General features: G+C 35.9%; 1 protein-coding gene and 1 non-coding gene across 4 annotated transcripts in view; both read right to left on the reverse strand.

Annotated features, from left to right (window-relative positions):
* The window catches only part of MRPS27 (mitochondrial ribosomal protein S27), an 84,761-nt gene that overhangs the window by 36,078 nt on the left and 29,702 nt on the right, over nt 1–18,981 (reverse strand). Inside the window, exon 1 of one of the 3 annotated variants that reach the window (XM_059418037.1) lies at nt 1,723–1,781. The exons of the other annotated variants lie outside the window; for them this stretch is intronic. Coding sequence (XP_059274020.1) covers nt 1,723–1,766 — 44 coding nt within the window. The 5' untranslated portion in view covers nt 1,767–1,781. Of the gene's footprint in view, nt 1–1,722; nt 1,782–18,981 lie in introns of those variants that run through there. 3 annotated transcript variants of the gene reach the window in all.
* On the reverse strand, nt 740–882 carry LOC132028914 (U4 spliceosomal RNA). The gene has a single exon (XR_009407583.1). It is a non-coding gene; the product is annotated as a U4 spliceosomal RNA (small nuclear RNA).

An 18,981-nucleotide genomic window follows, 5' to 3' on the forward strand; every position in this document is an offset into this window, starting at 1 on the left:
CTCTCGCAAGGCACTCAGATGACAATACCGACACAAGGTGTTCAGTCGCAAAAGACTGCTCAACAATTTTTGAACTCTGACATTTTTCCAGTCACTGTGTTCACCACTTTCTAAAGATTATTTCATTTATGTGTCAGAACAGCTCTATGTAAAGTAAGTATGCTATTATCTCCATTTTACAGATGAGGAACCTCAATGAACCTCAACATCAAAGGGTTAGATGACTTCCCCAATGTCAGGCAATTAGAATGAAACAAGGCCAGGATTTAAACCCAGACAGTCTGACTCCAGAGCTCTTGACCACTGAGCTATACCGCTTGATACTATAATGGGTGATTTTATTTATTTTTTAAAAATTCTATTTGTGACAACATTTTATTTATTTATTTTTTAAGTAAGCTCTATGCCCAACGGGGGGCTTGAACTCGGGACCCTGAGATCAAGAGTCACATGCTCTACCAATGGAGCCAGCCAGATGCTTCTAATCAGGTAGATTTTAAGGTAAAATTTCTATTAACTTTCTACCAAAAGACTGGGGCTTCTTAATGCTTCAATCAGGATATCAACAATGATGCAGGAGGTGCTATTCCGATTAAGATTACCGTCTAGGAGGAGTTTTTGGCTAGCAAACTTGTCATTTTCAGAAATTAGAGATAAAATCATTTGGTTTGAATCATACTGAATGAAAGTCACTGTCCTTTCTCTCCTGGTCCTGGAATGCAAAAATCTAGATGTTTAGCAAGCTACCTCAGCCCCAGAATTTCCACTATTATTCACTAACAACAATCAAATGTCACCATTTGCTATTATATCTCTTTCAATTAGCAATAATCGCGCCTCAGATAAACCTCACTGGCTATAATACTGCCACTGCACAAAGCTGCTATTACATCTCTTTAATGACCATATGCATCTAATGAGATCACAGATATGTATATCTGGGTATATCTGATATTTTCCATGCATAATGGAATTCTATGTTTTATTCCTATCATGTTTATACATATACTCACACATAAGAAAATGCTACCAAATGGAATACTATGCACCTTATATTTAAGAAGCAGAGCTACATCCATTCCAAAAACTTAAATACCTAAAGGTATTAATAAATAAATAGGTAAAATAAAATTTAAGGGGAAGGGTAGAGAGAGACTTAAAATAAAATTTAAGAGGAGAAAGGAACCAGGCTGACTTAGTGGCAAGACATCCTATTGTGAGAATACTGTAGAGCTGTTAAGGGATGCTTCCACTTATCCATTCAACCCCTTCACCTTCTTCATTATTAAAAAGCGGACTTGCAATGATAAGGCAAACCTGGCAAGAGCTCTTTGACAGTTTTTTTATGTAAATTATATTAACTGAAACTTCATGTATTTCCCTCTCACTTTTCTCCCAGCTATTCAAGGCATTTTAGCATTGGAGTGGGCGTGACTGCAGAGATGTACAGGTGAGGGAGAGTGAAAGTGGTTCAGAAAGAAGCCTCACGGAGACAGGGGAATTATTCCATGTGCTCTGATTTTAGGCATTTGCCCAAGTGAATCTTAATGAGTCTACAACAATGCGCATTTTCTCATAAAATGCCCACCAATCTTGTACTCACACCTCTATGCTAACTCATGCTCTGTTATCAGAGCTCAAGAATAAGAAGAAAACATTAAGAGATTCCTTTAAGTTCAATGCATTCATCCATTGATCATCAGAAGGTAATACTATTCTTACAAGATGCTGTGGTATATCCTGTACAGAACAACCAGACATGCCATTCTTGGTAACCTCTGGATTTAAAGGCAGTCCTTAAGATGATTTCCTAAAGAAATATAAAGATAAGTATATGAGATAGTAAAACAGATGTACAACTATATGTCATTTACATACCACGGACAGGAAGGAAACTCAACCACCATAAGGTATCCCATGTACATGAAACTTGGGCTTTGATTCCCTACCTCCCCAACCAAATGCTATTTATAATTTGGTGGAATTTTTATATAGCTGTACCCTATTACAAATAGCTTTGTAACTCTGGGAAAATCTTTTATTCCTTCTCTCTTAAGCTTTCCAGCTCTGTAAATTACATTATTTTGAACAGCTCAAATATAACCCTGCCTTTGGAAGACTATAAATACTTCTATTATTTTTTATCCCCACATGAAAAGGACTACAGGGTCCCCCAACTGCCCCACTTCCCCGTTAGTAAGTCTTTCTCTTCTTTCACTCTGGGATGATAGAGTAAAACTGACCACCAAGCCCACTACATTTACCCACAAGCCTGAATTAATGGACTCTGGCCTGGTGGTAGTTCTACTGCTCCCATGGAGAGGTATGTGCATTGGTTTAATGGTTAGTCTGTTTCATAACACCAAAATTTCATATTCTAGGCTGTGGTGGGAAGAAAGTTAGAATCACACTTTTATGACACTCCAAGTGCAGTAGTATTTCACTTTTGTTAATATTTACTTAATGTGGTTTCAAGTGGTGGTGGTAAAGAGAAGAGATTTTAAGTGGCTGTCTCAGTTGAGACGGAATTTTGTGATTATGTAGAGTAGCAGAATGCACTGCTGATTCACCGAAGGATTTGGTCTACAAGGAGTTCAAAGACTTGGAGAGTGACTAAAACTTAAGGCCACCAGAATATCTTCAGAGATCAAGAGTCTAAGACAAACAGAGATGGATGGCATCAAAGACACCTGACCAGAGAAGCTGGTGGGAAAGCTCACGAATCTAAGTGAATGGACCCGCTGCTTCAAAATGTACTGATGTGTACTGTGTGATATAAAGGAGCCTACTATGTTGATTTTTGTTTTTAGAAGCTTATCAAGTAAAGGGGGACACACATTTTCTGCTTTCTAGGATCAAGGCTGAATATGAGCCATTTTGTTTTCATGATTTCAATGACTAGAAAGACTTTGAATAGAAATGTAGGTAATAAAATAGCTTACCTAGATGCAGAAAACCATGGAATCTGTATCTCCAGCCCAAATACGGCCCACAGCTGCAGACCCATATAGTCAATTGCTTCTCGGACATCTCCATTTGGATCTCACACAGGCTCTTCATAGACAACATATTCAGAACTAAGCCTATCTACTTTATTGCCCTCTCTCAACTACATTTAAACCTTGTTTTCTTAACCTTCAATGATCTAAGATTACTTAAATTACCCAAAATGCATCATCTGAATTCTACTACGAGACCTCCTTAATCTCTTAGCTCTGTTCTACCCAGTTTAAAAGTCTAATTCTTCCAGTGGCTTCTTTAAAAAAAAAAATTAAAAAAAAAAAAAAAAAAAAAAGACCGCATTTGAAAGCCTTTTCTTTTTTTTTTTAATGGCAAGAAACTATCTTTTCTGATATAAATGTAGTGATTTTCTTGTAAATTCAGTCAGTATATAAGTACAGAGAAGTAAAAATCACCTGAACCCTCACAACCAAGAGCCAGTTTTCCACTATTTAATCAATCCTCTAGTCATCTAACTAATCTCCTAATATTGGGCATATTTCACTACTAGAAACAAAACTATACCTAATTTTCTTGACCCATGTATAGATTTTTCCTTACATTAAATTCTTTCCCAAAAGTACCAATTTAAGTTACTCCCAGAGTTTGTTGAGAATGTCTGTTGCCATGAGAATGAATATTGGTCAACTTTTAACCATCTTCAATATGACAGGCAAAAAGTACTTCATTATGCTATTTGCATATTCGACAACGCTAAGGCTGAACCTCTCTTCATATATGCTTACTGGGTATTTGCCTTCCTTGTTTCTAGAACTGCCTTTGTACTCTTTCCTATCGTATATGTATCTTTCTATTACTTATAGTTTAGAATTATTAAGTTTATTAATAAAGTTTTTTGTTTTGTTTTTTAAGATTTTATTTATTTATTTGATAGACCGAGATCACAGATAGGCAGAGAGGCAGGCAGAGAGAGAGAGGGGGAAGCAGGCTCCCTGCCGCACAGAGAGCCTGATGCGGGGCTCGATCCCAGGACCCTGAGGTCATGACCTGAGCTGAAGGCAGAGACTTTAACCCACTGAGCCAGCCAGATGCCCCCAAGAATTAATGTTTTAATTACTCTTTCTTATTTTTTTGCATCATATTACTTAGATTAAGGAACTCTGAATTTTACTTTTTAGATGTTCTTATGGACAAATCTGTTGTCTTTTACTGTATGATTATTGACATTTATGTCAAGTCCAGAAAGGTCTCTATGTGTCAAGATTACAAAAGCATTTATATATTTTATTTTTACATACTAAGAAGGTTTCAGTTGTTTTTTTTTTTTTTTTAGAAAGTTTCAGTTTTTAAATTTAAATCTTTAGTCACTTGGAATCTATTGTGGTATGAGGAAACAGGAAAGCGTAATGAGTATCTTCCCATTACATAATTCGTAAGTTATACGTCCAGTCTTCCAGGCATTGATGACTGTATTACTTTGTTTTCTTTCTCCTTTCTATCTACTGATTCCTAATTTTAAGATAACATACGTTTTTTACTGTGTTCTGAGTGAAACAAGGTTCCACCTACAAAACATATCATAGAGAGAACAGTTTACCACAATATAATCAGAAAGGGAAGGGGGAATCTCCTGCTCTTTATCCTACAAACGTAAAGCAAAATCTATTTATCTTCTTGTGCTAAAAACAGTACAGAGATAAAATGGCTGGCCATTGAGAGAAGGTGTAAAATCACTACATCATAAAATATGTATCTGATATAAAAGAATCTTCATTTAACAATGAAGCAGTCAAGTAGTCAAAATGTTATTACAAGTAATTGGAGGGTTTAAAATATACATGAAATACTGAGCAGGTGTTTCCAGGGCAACAAAACACCAAGTTTCAGAGTACTTTCTACAATAATTAACTAAATCATTTACATTTAAGTGGCACCTTCCCCATGCTTCTAAAGCCTGCGAAACTGGTGTGATTAAAATGTGATCAGGAAACTATAATTTAAAATATGTATCTTCAGCTACTAATCACTCATGAGAAAAAGAAAACAAACGTAAAAAACTCAGGGCATTCTGGATGCTGTACTGCACTTTTGTACCAGATTATGAGAGAATAGTAACAGTAGAAAAACTGAAAAACAAAAACAAAAACAAAAACAAAACACCCCTCACTTTTCAGCAGCAATAGCTCTGATACTCATGCAGTATTTATGAGTATTATAAGATAACTGCTAATATCCCTATCATGAAGCAAAACAAGGATTGGTCATAATTATCCATAATTTCTTTCTTGTCTATTGCCCATTCCCTGCACTCCATCATGGCCTTAAGATAAATGTAACATAGATTTCATCTGTAGGCCAATTCCAGTCTGTTGGCAGTGGTCAGTGTATTGCTGTACTGAGGAGTCTAAGGCCATGTCACAATAGCTGAAATGCGCCCATGATCAAAGAGTAATAAGCACAAATATAAGTTATCTGCCATACCTATAAAATACCACTCTCCTCTGCTCCTGAAATCCTTCCATTCAGCAAGTTCAAACACATACACCCATGCACACTATACTCACTAAGTTCTATTTGGGAAAAATGGTATGGCATAATGGTTAAAAATAATTGGGCTTTAACTCTTTGGCCAAGCTTTGACTCCACTGCCAACTACTTCCTACCTACCAGCTGTATAGGATTTCAGGCAAGTCACTTAATTTTTTCTGATTCTTGATGTCCTTATCTACAAAATGAGGAAAATAAAAGTTCCACTTTAAAGGTTTTATGGCAACTCAATCAGTAACATACGATCATGTGTCAGCACTGAGGCCTATTATCACTTCTACTAGTAATAGTATCATTTTCATGGGACCTATTACCTTGTAGAATACTCTTCCCTCTCCCCACTGGAAAAACAAAAACAAATCCCAAAAAACAAAAAACCCACACCCATACACAAACTCAGAAAAAGCATTCCAAAGCTCAGTAATAACAATGCAGCAAACAGTAAATACTAACTAGATACTAGGCTCAGATGAATGCTAGAGACACGAAGACAAATACGACAAAGCCACCGCTGCGCTGCTGCTGCATACTCCATTAGAAGAAAACAAAGAGTTCTAAGAAAATCTACACTCTAGTCAACATTAATGAACAAATTCTCCATAGGTAACAAGGGTAATGAAAGCAAATAGAAGAAAAGGAGAAGAGAGCTCCAACCCACTAATGGGAGAGAGAATGTATACTTCACAGGAATTCTCCCAGGAACAAAGTGGCAGGTCTTCACGCCCGCTTCTCATAACTTGTGTGACAGTGAATTTTACATCAACTTGATTGGGCCACAGGGTATTCAGATATTTGGTTAACCTTATTTTGGTATGTCTGTGCAGGTGTTCCCGGATGAGATTAACATTTGAATCAGCAGACTGAAAAAAACAGACTGTCCTTCTCAGTGTGGGTGGGTCTTATCCAATCTGTTAAAATCCTGACTAGAACAAAAAAGGCTGAGTGAGAGAAGATTCTCTGCTTGCCTAACTATCTTTGAGCTAGAACATCAGTTTTCTCTCACCTTTGAACTCAGACTGGAACTAAACCACTGGCTCTCTTGGGTTTTCAGCTTGCTGGCCCAACCCTACCAGCAAGGTTGTCACTTCCCAGCCTCCATAATCACATGAGCCAACTTCATACAATAAAACAATCTCTCAATCTCTCACCCTCTCTCAATACACATATATATTTATGATAGGATATAAATAATGTAATAGGGCATTTTATTAAACAGAACCAACAGGAGATACACACATACGCATACATACACACACTATAATATGGATGAACCTTGAAAACATCTGTGTGTGTGTGTGTGTGTGTGTGTGTGTGTATCTCCTATCTCTGGAGACCTCAGACTAACAGAATCTGTAAGTACTGACTGAAACCCCTATTTGGCTCAGTCATTTTCATGACTGGGTTCACCACATAGCCCACCCCTTTAAAAACCCCAAAGTTAGATTTCTGCCCTTTGGCTACAAGGTACCAAGTTTCATGGTATAAAAGGCACTGTGGTTTGTAACAACTCTTAAAAAAAAAGGCATTTCTCCTTGATTATCTCCTAGGGCTTTTCTCTATCAGTAACACAGTGAACTAAAGAACATTAGACCGTTAAGGTCTTTGAGGGTAGGCACTCATCAGTATTTGTGACAGTATCTAGTTTGTGCATAACAGGAACATAAACTCAAAATGGATCAGTGATATAAATATAAAACCAAAACCCATTAAACTCTTAGAAGAAAACATGGGGTAAATCTTCATGACACTGGATTCAGCAAAGGATTCTTACATAGAATTAAAAGTATGAATAACAAAAGAAAAAACCCAAATGATTGGAAATAATCAAAATCAAACTTCTGTGCATTAAAGTGCATTACCAGAAAGGCAAAAAGACAACTTTCAGAGTGGGAGAAAATATTTACAAATCATGTATTGGTAAGGGTTTAGTACTAAGAATATATATAAAGAACTCTTACAATTCAATAACAAAGAACCTAGCTAAAAAACTGAAGAGCAGTTCAATAAACATTTCTCTAAAGAAGATATATAAATGATGAACAAACACATGAAAAGATGCTTAACATCATTAGTCATTAAGGAAATGCAAATCAAAATCACAATGAGATAACACTCATACCTACTTGGAGAACAAATGTAGAAAAATGGAAAGCTGGTGAGGATGTGGAAAAAATGGAACCCTGCACATTGCTGGTAGGAAAGGAAAAATTTGGTAGAGTTTGGCAGTTCCTCCAAAAGCAAACAGAGAGAAGCCTGGGTGGCTCAGTTGAGCATCCATCTCTTGATTTCAGCTCTGGTCATGATCTCAGGGTCCTGGGATTGAGCCCTGGGGCAGGCTCCGCACTTGACAGGGAGTCTGCTTAAGGATTCTCTCCCCCTCCCTCTGCCCCTCTTCCTGCTCACTCATGTGTTCTCTCTCAAATCAATGAATCTTTAAAAAAAGCTGAACAATTACCACATGATCCAGCAATTCTAGGTACATACCCAAAAGAACTGAAAACAGGTACTCAAATAAAGGTACACACATATTTATAATGACACTATTCACAGTAGCCAAAAGGTGGAAACATAACCTCCACCAACAGATGAATGGACAAACAACTGTAGCGTATTCTTACAAAGGAATATTGTTTAGCTACAAAAAAAGGACTGAAGTATTGATATATGCTATAATATGGATGAAATGTGAAAACATTATTCTAAGTGAAAGAAGTCAATTACAAAAGGTCACATACTGTATGATTCTATTTATATGAAATAGAGAGAAAAGGTAAATCCACAGACATGAGAAGTAGAGTACAGTTGCCTAGGGGGAGAGAGAGGGTCATGAAGAACAATTGTTTCACGGATATAGGGTTTCCTTTCGGAGTGATGAAAATGTTTTGGAACTAGATAGAGGTGGTTATTGCACAAAATTGTGAATATACTCAATGTCACTGAATTGTTCACTTTACTTAATTTTGGGAAAAAATGGTTAATTTTTGTTATGTAAATATCATATTAAAAAAGATACATAGTGTGTGATGAGTTGAATGGTGTTTTCTCCCCTCACCTCCCCCCTGCAAACACAATGAAATCCTAATCTCAAGTACCTGTGAATGTGACCTTATTTGGAAACAGGGCCCATGCAACTGTAATCAAGTTAGGATGAGGTCATTAGGGGAGTCCTAGTCTAATACAACTGATGTCCATAGAAGAAGACAGAAAGTCGGACAGACAAACAAATACAGAAGGGTATGTGATCACAGCAGCAGAAAATGCAGTAATATATCTAAAAGCCAACTCCAACGATTAACAAAAATACTAGAAATTAAGAGAAATGTATGGAACAGAATCTAGAGATTCTCCCTCAGAATCTCTAGAGAGCATGGCTCCTACTGACACATGCATCTTAGACCTCCAGTCAGAACTGTTAGGGAATAAATTTGTCATTTGAAGCTACCTAGTTAGTGGCAATTTGTTATAGCAGCCCTGTGAAACTAACACACAATGCACAAGACACGTAGCTAGTAGGCTTAGAGATGGAAATAAGGATAAAGCCGGAAAAGCAACCAGATTGTGAAGAGTCCAGACAGGAAATTTAGAGTATCTCTATGGGGAGAACTGCGGGGGAAAATGCTTAAGACAGCAACAGAAGAGTTGCAGATACTCATTTATTTATTTATTTATTTAACAGGCAATTATTGAACACTTATTGCCTGTAGGGTACTTTTTAATGCTCTTTGCTAATTATCATTTTATTAGACAAGGTTTACTCAAAACGCAGATAATCTCACAATTTGATATTATCACAAAGCTAGGCCACATGTGATCTATGTAAGGTAACCTGAGCAATACAAACTCAGTGATACTAGAGTGCAAGTCAGAGGATTATCACTGGCTAAAGTGATCTGAAATGGGATCATGGAGTCTGGACACTTAATATTTGGCAGATTTTTAAAGGGAAAGGAATGAATTCCCAGGGTAAGAGCAGGGCCCTGTTTACAGAGGAAATACAATTAATACTTGTTAAACAAACTGAATGAGCCAGGAACAATAATTCCATAATGTAGGGTTTTTGTTAGGGATTAGTGGTATCAGCCTGGAAAATAGGTTGGAACCAAATTATATAAACAGTCTGGTCTATCCTTGAAATATGTGGCATCAAGAATAGGACTGAGCCGTAAGGGGTGGAAAGGCTGGAAAACAATTTTATTCCTCCTCTAATGTCTAATCTAGTAAATGATAGTGGACCTGCGATGAAAGAACACAGGAGTCATGCAGCTTTATCACCTCAATAAAGAAAGTTTATTTGGACAGATGTCTCATAGAGTTATAAAATAAGTGGATGATAACAGCCACACTTTTATTCTACCATAGGGAATTGTTAATCCAAGAAGCCATACATATTAACTTGTAAAATACAAGCAATATCTAGTGTCTTAATTTAAAAAGGAACTTGGTTGTTAGGAAAACCAAGAATATGACTTCACTGTAGATCTATGACATTAATGAATTTAACTTTAAGGTCAAATACCTTATTTTAAACCACTGATTAGAATTTTGAAATGAAACCAGGATTCTGATTTTCAATCCATTAATGATATTTTTTCTACTTTGAAGATTATTATAAATAAAATTTGAATATGGACACCAGAAACAAAAAAATAGAATAGAGAACAGGTTACAGCTTGATGCAGGATAATATTTTATAGGACACAGAAGGGGAAGACACAAGAACGTAGACGGAGAAACAACAGGCCTTGCTGGAGTGCATTAAAAAATAAACGAAAGATGTTAGGATATTACAAGTAAATCATGAAGAACAAAAGAAAGTAGTGAGAATTTGAGGGAGCACATATAATTACTTATATGGCAGCTCTTTTATTGTCAGAGAACTGAAAAGACATTGGATCAGGTAAATCAGATATATATATATATTACTTCCTCCTATTTCTAAGACCCACACCTTTCTTGTCTGACCTGATTTAATGTGTATCCCTATCAGCTTCCCTCAGGGACCAGTAGATATAGTATACACACAATTGCCCCAAATCCTAATCCTAATAAAGGAGTTGAACAGCACCTTTCCCAAGGCCTGGATTTAAATGGAGGTGAAGGTCCCCAAAGTGGTACCATGTGCTCTTTCATGTTCTATATATCTGCTGTTGACTCAGTTCATAGTTATAGGCACAGAAATGAATAGCAAGGAAATGTTCTTGAACTACAGAAGAGGCAACCATATAGAAGGAACCAGAAATGTGCTATGTGTTACCACTAGGTTCATGAAACTTTCTCCATAGCAAAAAACACGCTGCATTTTATAGCAAAAGGAACCCCAAACCTTCCCAAACTGTGGCTCAGAGCTCTAGGGAAAGCCATCAAGAAAGCATTTTCCCTTTGTACTTTTACAATGCTTTTAACCTTTCCAGAACATTTCTAGATGTATGAGCTAAGTGATTTCTATATAACTTTCTATCTTTATTTTAAAGATGAGAAAACTGAGGTCACCAAGGCTAAGTGACCTGACCACGATCAGACTATCCTCATTTTTGGAGAACCACAGGGAACTTCCGCTCCCAGTCTAAGGCTTACTACCAACCACACTACTTTCCTATTCTATTTAACAATAAAATCTATTTGAAACTGCCTAAAAACATATCCTTACTCATTTATTAAATGGGTTCAAATAATGTATAAGCAAAAGAAGATAATGTGTACACAGTCAGGATTTTAAGTGGCACTAATTTGCTATAGACTTTGTTCCATCATTCATTCAACAAATATTTATTAAGGGTCAGCAATATTCCAGGCACAGATAAGTGCTGGGAATACAAAGTCAAATAAGATATAATCATTATCTTCAAAAATTCACCTTGGACTGCCAGTTCTCCAGAAATGCATTTTGTTTGAAGTCCAAAGTGCCTGCAGTCAAAATCAAATTTACTGCTGCCAAATATGCAGATATCAAAACAAATTAAAAAGAATCTGTACTACATTGCAGTAATAAGATATCAAGATTTTTAAAAACAATGTGCATTCAGATACTGCTTTCCAAGTAAATATCCTCCAGGTGAACTATGTCAATCACTATAAAATAGTTGGCCAAAGTGATTTCACAGTAGAGGCCAAACGATTATTATCTAAAAAGAAAGGTAGTATTTAGAAATGGAGAAAGGGAGGGTGAGAGAGAGAGAGATCTAGAGGCATTAAAAACTACTTTTGCGGGGCACCTGGGTGGCTCAGTTGGTTGGACGACTGCCTTCGGCTCAGGTCATGATCCTGGAGTCCCAGGATCGAGTCTCATATCAGGTTCCCAGCTCCATGGGGAGTCTGCTTCTCCCTCTGACTTTCTCCTCGCTCATGTTCTCGCTCACTGTCTCTCTCTTAAATAAATAAATAAAATCTTTAAAAAAAAAAAAAAAAAAAAAAAACTACTTTTGCACTGACTCCCAACTTCAAAAGCAGCTTCAACAGTTTTCCTACTTGGTTTCAAATCTATATTGTATCCAGAGACGTGAGAGTAAACTTTGTTTCTATGGCAAAGAGCACATTAGAAATAGCAAAAAGTAAACAACAACAACAAAAAACTGAAAAGCCAACTCCTCGAAGTATGGTAAAATTACAGAATTATAAACAGGACAAATTTAATTTATCATAGGACTATAACCACAAAGTAACCTTATTCTCAAAATCCTTCTCAAAACAAAACAAAACAAAACAAAACATCCTTCTCTTTCAATCTTCTGAAAAGCCCAGAAGCTTACAGACCTCAACTAACAAATCAAAACAAGTATTAGGCAACTTTTGCCTTTTCCTTAAAAAGGTATTATTATTCTCTTTGTACCATAGAGTATCTCTGAATAGGAAGTATTTTGGAACACTAGGGAAAGTGATATGAACACGTCAGAAATATGAGTGTACTTTCATAACGATAAAATACATCACCACAATTTAATGATGATATACATTTAATCTGCCTAAATATTTGTGGAGTTAACAAATAATGTTTTTATGAAATGGTATGATGTGGGAAGTAAGTGTGCTTTCAGGCTTAGAGGAAGAAACTCAAGTTTCAAAAGATCTAAGATCAAGTGAGCTGTCACTCACTAGCCTAGTTCTTTCAACTCTGGAAAAGTTTCTCCTCTGGCCAACTTCCTTCACCGACAAAATAAGTGCAAGAACAGTATCTGCCCTTTCAGTTTTGCAGGCTTTTTCAAGAGGACAATAAACAATGAGATGATGATGTACTTTTGGAGAGACACAAGTAATTATTATTATTTGACCTTCACCATGATGACCCACAGTGTCAGTCCAATTGATGGGTGGCCAACTGGACTTTCAAGAGGTTTATTTACTCTCATCCCAATCTGGGCATTCCTAAAGGCAGGGAGTTATTTAGTGTGACCAGCCACTTATACTCCCACTTAAGGAAGCACATTATTGAATGATGTAATTAGCCAGCTCTGGGGCTAACAGCTCAGATGGGGAGGAGGAGGCAAGGGAAGGAGTATGCATCTGGCTTTCCTGGTAATTCTTTCACTGACTACATTATTAATATGATGCAGTATAATTTGAGATGGTTATGATTGTAAAGTGGTTCATTTTGAGCGCTTCCCAAAGGTACGAATAGGGACAAAAGCCAGCCCTAGCAACTGTGTAACTGGGTACAAGGATGCATCTTTCAGGAAAGGTACCTTTTCCCTAATTTATCTGCTCAGAAGAGGCAATTTTTTTTTTTCTTGTTCACATAAACATGCCCTAAATGCTTTTTGAGGCCCTGGTCACCTATCTAGGACTTTCAGCTATCACTTGAGCCTCCCCACTACAGAAAGGAAGGGGGAAAAAGTATACCCAAATAAGGTATTTGAAAAATATTTCTAACAATTAACAAGGTTGCTAAGTATAGGAGAAAGGGAAACAGTACAGGCTGAATGAAGGGATGGACAGAATTATGAACTTCTACTCAGATAATTAAAACATATTCAGAAGCTAAGATGATCAAAACAAATGTGATACTATTGGATGGAAAAAACAAATCAGTGGAATAGCACCAAAAATTCAGAGACAGACCCAAACTCAAACAAGAAATTAGTATATGATAAAGTGGAATAAATTAGCAGTAGGCAAAGAGGTTATTTATTTTTTTTAATGGCATTAGGATAACTGGTTAGCCTTTTTTAAAAAAATGTGGGTATGTATGTGTGTGGATCTGTACTTCACATAATTAAACCAAAATAAACTCCAGATGAACTGTATATTTACATGTTAAAAATGAAAGTATACATTCATTGAAGGAAAATATGGGGAAGTTTCTGTGATGGAGAATTGTCATCCTTAGAAAAATGGAAAAGCCATATAGTAAAAGATTGATAAATTCAAGTACCTTAAAAAAAAAATCTACAAAACAAAGACTACCATAAAGCAAAATAATTTACAAAAACAGAAAGAAATGAGAAAAATAAGAATATTTATCATCCAAAGCTATTCCCTAACCATTGAGAGGTCCTACAAATTAAGAAAAAGACCAACAAAGCAGTAAAAGAAGATAAAAGATAAGAAAGTTCAAAGAAATATGAATGGCTGTTAAGCATGTAAGAACATGTCAACATCACCAAAAAAGAAAAATACAAAATTATACTGAGAAGATCTATATCTGTTCAAATCTCTAATTAAATCTCTAATCAAATCTCTAATTAAAATCTTCTTAAGAAGAAAACTCCAGGCCCACCTAGATGACTTCAATGATGAATGCTACCAAATAAAGAAATAAAATCTTATACAAAATTTCGGAAAAATAGAACATTTCCTAAAACATTTTATGACATCACATAATCCTGATGCCAAAACCACACAAGGATGTTATAAGCAAAAAAATTTAGAGACCAGTATGATGAATAACACAGACACAAATATCTTTGACAAATATTAACAAGTTTACTTTCAAGAATTTCTGCAACAGAATGGAGAAAAATGGCTGGTTCTATTATAATTCACTATTATAACAATAATTTACATATGACAACATACGACCACCTTTACTTTAGTAGAAATAATATTTAATAGAACTTAGATCCAATCATGATAAAAACTGTCAGGAAACTAGGAATAAAAGCGAACTTCCTCAACCTGATAAAGAGCATTATGAAAAACCTAAAACTAACATCATTCCTAAAGGTGAAACAGTAAATTACTTTCTGCCAAGACTGGGGACAAAGCAAGGATACGTGCCCCTGTCCTTTTATTGAACATTGTACTGGAAGTCCTAGTTAGTGCAATAAAGCAAGAAAAAGAAATTAAAAGGCCTAAAATTTGGAAGGGTATAAACTGTATTTCTACTCACAGACAACATGACTGGATATGTAGAAAACATTAAACAATCTACAAACAACTACTAGAATTAGTCAGTGAATTTATCACAGTCTCAGGATACAAGGTCATGAGATAAAAATCAACTGTATTTCTAATAAACTTGGAAAAAAATATATATATATATTTTTAGAGAGTGTGTATGTGCATGTAAAAGCAGGTGGAGGGGTATGGGAAGAGAGATAATGTCAGGCAGGCTCCACACCTAGCATGGAGCCCAACTCAGGGATCAGTCTCATGACCCTGAAATCATGACTTGAGCTGAAATCAAGGACCAACTGAGCCACTCACGTGGCCCGGAAAATAAAATTTAGAAAAATAACTTCACTCACAGTAATATAAAACCCCCTAAAATATTTAGCAATAAATTTTAGCAAAAGACTTGCAAGATTCCCACAATGAAATTTATAAAAGCATTGCTGAGAGAAAAAGCCTCCCCCCCAAAATAAACAAATAAATAAATAAAAAAGTCAAACCCATCTTCACGGGTTGGAAGACTCAGTATTTTATGACATCATATAAGGTCCCAATTAAGATGCAAATTCTTCTTAACATACTTAATAATATCCCAATCAGAATCCCAGTAGGCCTGTTTAAGGAAAACGGACAGTCTCATTCCAAAAGGTGTATGGGAATGTAAAGAACCTAGAGTAACAGAATAATATTAAAAAAGAACAAAGGTGAAGGACTTACACTATCTGGCTTCAAAAGCTACAGCAGTTAAGAGTATAGCATGATGAATGGAAAATAACACAGAAAGCAGGAATATCCATAAGGGGAAAAAGGTACTTCAACACTTAAATCATATGCAAGAATTGGTTTGAGATATAAAATTAAACTGAAACATAGAATCTAAAATGATGACATTTTAAAGAAGAAAACAGAAGAATATATATGACTGAGGGGTAGGCAATAACTACTTAGGACACAGAAAATAATAACCATAAAATTAGTTAGATTTGATTTCATCAAAATTAAAAACTTCTACTCATCAAAACAACCCATTAATAAACTAAATAGCAAAATCTTATATTAGGAGAAAGTATCTGCAAAACACATATACAACAAAAAATACTGAGAATCAGATTTCTTACTGCCAGAGGAGAATTACAAAATTAGGGAAGGGGCAAGTCTAAAAGGAAAACAGAAATGTTAAGAGTGGAACTGGAGGCATTAGCAAGGAGATGGCTTAAAATAAATATTTTTATATATAAAATAAACATATATAAAAATATAATCCACGTGAATGGATAGATTGAAGGAATGGTTCAATCAGAAAATCATCAAAGGAGGGGCGCTCAGCGGGTGGCTCAGTGGGTTAAGCCTCTGCCTTCAGCTCAGGTCATGATCTCAGGGTCCTGGGATCAAGTCCCACATCAGGCTCTCTATTCAGCAGGGAGCCTCCTTACCTCTCTCTCTCTCTCTCTCTCTGCCTGCCTCTCTGCCTATGTGATCTCTCTCTGTCAAATAAATAAATAAAATCTTAAAAAAAAAAAAAAAAGAAAAAATCATCAAAGGATGCTAATATTAGTAGGTGAAAATCTGATGAGGAACAGGATATTTCATAATCTCAAAGTGTCTCCTTACACGTTATTTACTAATTACAGAGAGACAGCTGAATTTATAGTGGCCCAGTCTGGTGGATACCACCTTAATAAGGTGATGAAAATTAACATTACCAATATTGGAATGAATCACCATTATGCATTTCCTGATAATGACACATTGAGAATGCAGCATCAGTTGTGTGGTCCTCCTGGCCACAAACTCCTTCCTTCCTAGGAACTATTAAGGAATCCTAACAGGGTACCAGTCTACAGTATAATTGGTCTATACTTTTAAAAAATGTCAAGGTCAAGAAACACACATTCACACACACACGCTGAGAAACTGTTTCAAATTAAAGGAGACTAAAGAGATATAACTACTAAATATAATGTATAATCCTTACTAGGATCCTGGGCTAGGAAAAGAAAGTAACAGCCATAAAGAACATTCATAAGGCAACTGACAAAATTTGAATACCGACTACTATTAGATTATACTACTGTAGTACTGTTAAATGTCCTGATTTTAATCATTGCATGTAGGAGACATGCCTAAATAAAAGGTCAACTTATTAGTATTAATAAACAGTATCTGTGTAAGTTGGGTATCTACCAGTTAACAAGGTCATCTTTCTTCTTCTGGACCCCTGTAAAAAGGAGCACATGCCAGCCATTTGCTGTTATCCAGTATTTGTTACAGGGCTGATGAAATTCCTATCTATATTTGGCATGGTTTGAAGAAGAGCCATCCAAAGGACTGTTCCTCCTCAAGCTCCAAGGTACACAATCAGAGAGCTCAGGAATAAGTTTATGTGTTAGTCTTCACTTTTTTCCCAACAAAACAAAAGAGTAAGTAAGGGTAGATGAAATGACACAGTGATTTTTCTCTGCAGATTTTAAGGACAGGAGAAAATAAGTGAGGGTACTGATCAAAGATTGGCAGACCAAGGCCTATGGACTACATCCGGCCTACAGCCTGTTTCTGTACAGCCTTTGATCTAAAAAGAGTTCTTATGTTTTTAAAGGACTGTATATAGAAAAGAGCCATATGAGGCCCAAGATTATCCCTAGAAGTGGGTAGTTATCTGGCCCAAACATATCACTCTGTCTTTCTTGCCAAAGTAGACTCTGATTCAAGCTGGCCAGTTCTACCTCAAGACTTTTTAAAGGAGGAAGTGGTAAGAAATTGGCCTCCAATTTTGTTCAAATAAATTTTTTAACAAATGTGAAAACAGACTTTTTTGTGTGTGTATGGTGGGAGAAGAGATTAAGTGCAGCTAAAGGCCCCTGATATACATCTCCTGAACCTATTCCTACACCTCCCCCATCCTTCTTCACATGTAAATAATTTCCTGAATTTCGTTTTTCATTGTTAAGCATGTTTTTATACTCTTACACTTTATACACATATCCCCACAGACATATAAGCTACTGCATTGCTTTGCATGTTTTCAAACTACATAAACATTACACTATATGTATGATTCCTCCCTTTTTTCACTCATTACGCTTTTGAGATGACCAAGCTGAGATGTATGGCTTTAATTCATTCTTTCTAACTGTTGTCCGGAATTCTGGCCTTTGGCTTGCCTTTTAATTTGTTTAATGGTACTAATTTAATTTGTTAATGCTTTATTTGTTAGTTTATGGCATATAACTTTTTAATGCATTAAAATTTATCAATCTTTTACTAGTTGTTTGTTTCTTGTTCAAAAAACTCCTCCACAATATCATACAAATATTATTTTCCTAAAAGTTTTATGTTTTTGTCAACTGAAGTTTTTAATCCACCTGAACAAAATGTGTATATATGTGTGTTTTGAGGTAGGAATTAATTTTTTTTCCATACAATCAACTGTCCAAGTACCATTTATTAACTAATCTTTCTCCTTTGATGTGTAAAGCAACTCTAGTTTCCATTATGTGTACATGTTCATTTCTGGGCTCTCCATTTGGTTCCACTAGTCTAAGACAGCATCTCATTTTTACTTACTGTCGCTTTCTAAGTCATGTTATGTATCTGCTAGACCAATCATTTCATCTTAGTCTTTTTAAAAGTGTCTCAGTTATTCTTGGCCCTTTACACTTTCATTGCATTTCAGAATCATCTTCTCTGGTTCCACAAGAAAATTCTGCCAAGATTTTGGTTGGACTTGCATTGACTGTATAGAAGAAATCTGAGTTACTGTCAACTACTTCAAAACAAATTAAATGAAAAGATGTAGTTGAAAGCCCAGCAGGTAACACACTAATAAGAAAGTGATTTTTAAAAATAAAATTGCAGCTCAGTTTCCCATAAATTAGGCCACACAAATAGGAACTCTTATTGAGTTCTACAACTGGGGAAAGAACACAATAAAATAAAATAAATAGTGGGGAATGCTGACAGCGTTAAACTTTATCTTTAGACATTCTGGGTGGCTCTGTGTACTCCAACTATCAGTGCTAAACTCACTGGAGGCAGTCCCTTAATTTCTATTTCAACTGTTTTAAATGTTTTTCTGTCATGCTCCCAGCGCTCAGAACACACCTATCCTTTCAGTTCTAATCTACATTTTGATAAATGATTCAGTAATAT

The sequence above is a fragment of the Mustela nigripes genome, chromosome 12 (assembly GCF_022355385.1).
Source record: "Mustela nigripes isolate SB6536 chromosome 12, MUSNIG.SB6536, whole genome shotgun sequence".
Taxonomy (NCBI): domain Eukaryota; kingdom Metazoa; phylum Chordata; class Mammalia; order Carnivora; family Mustelidae; genus Mustela; species Mustela nigripes.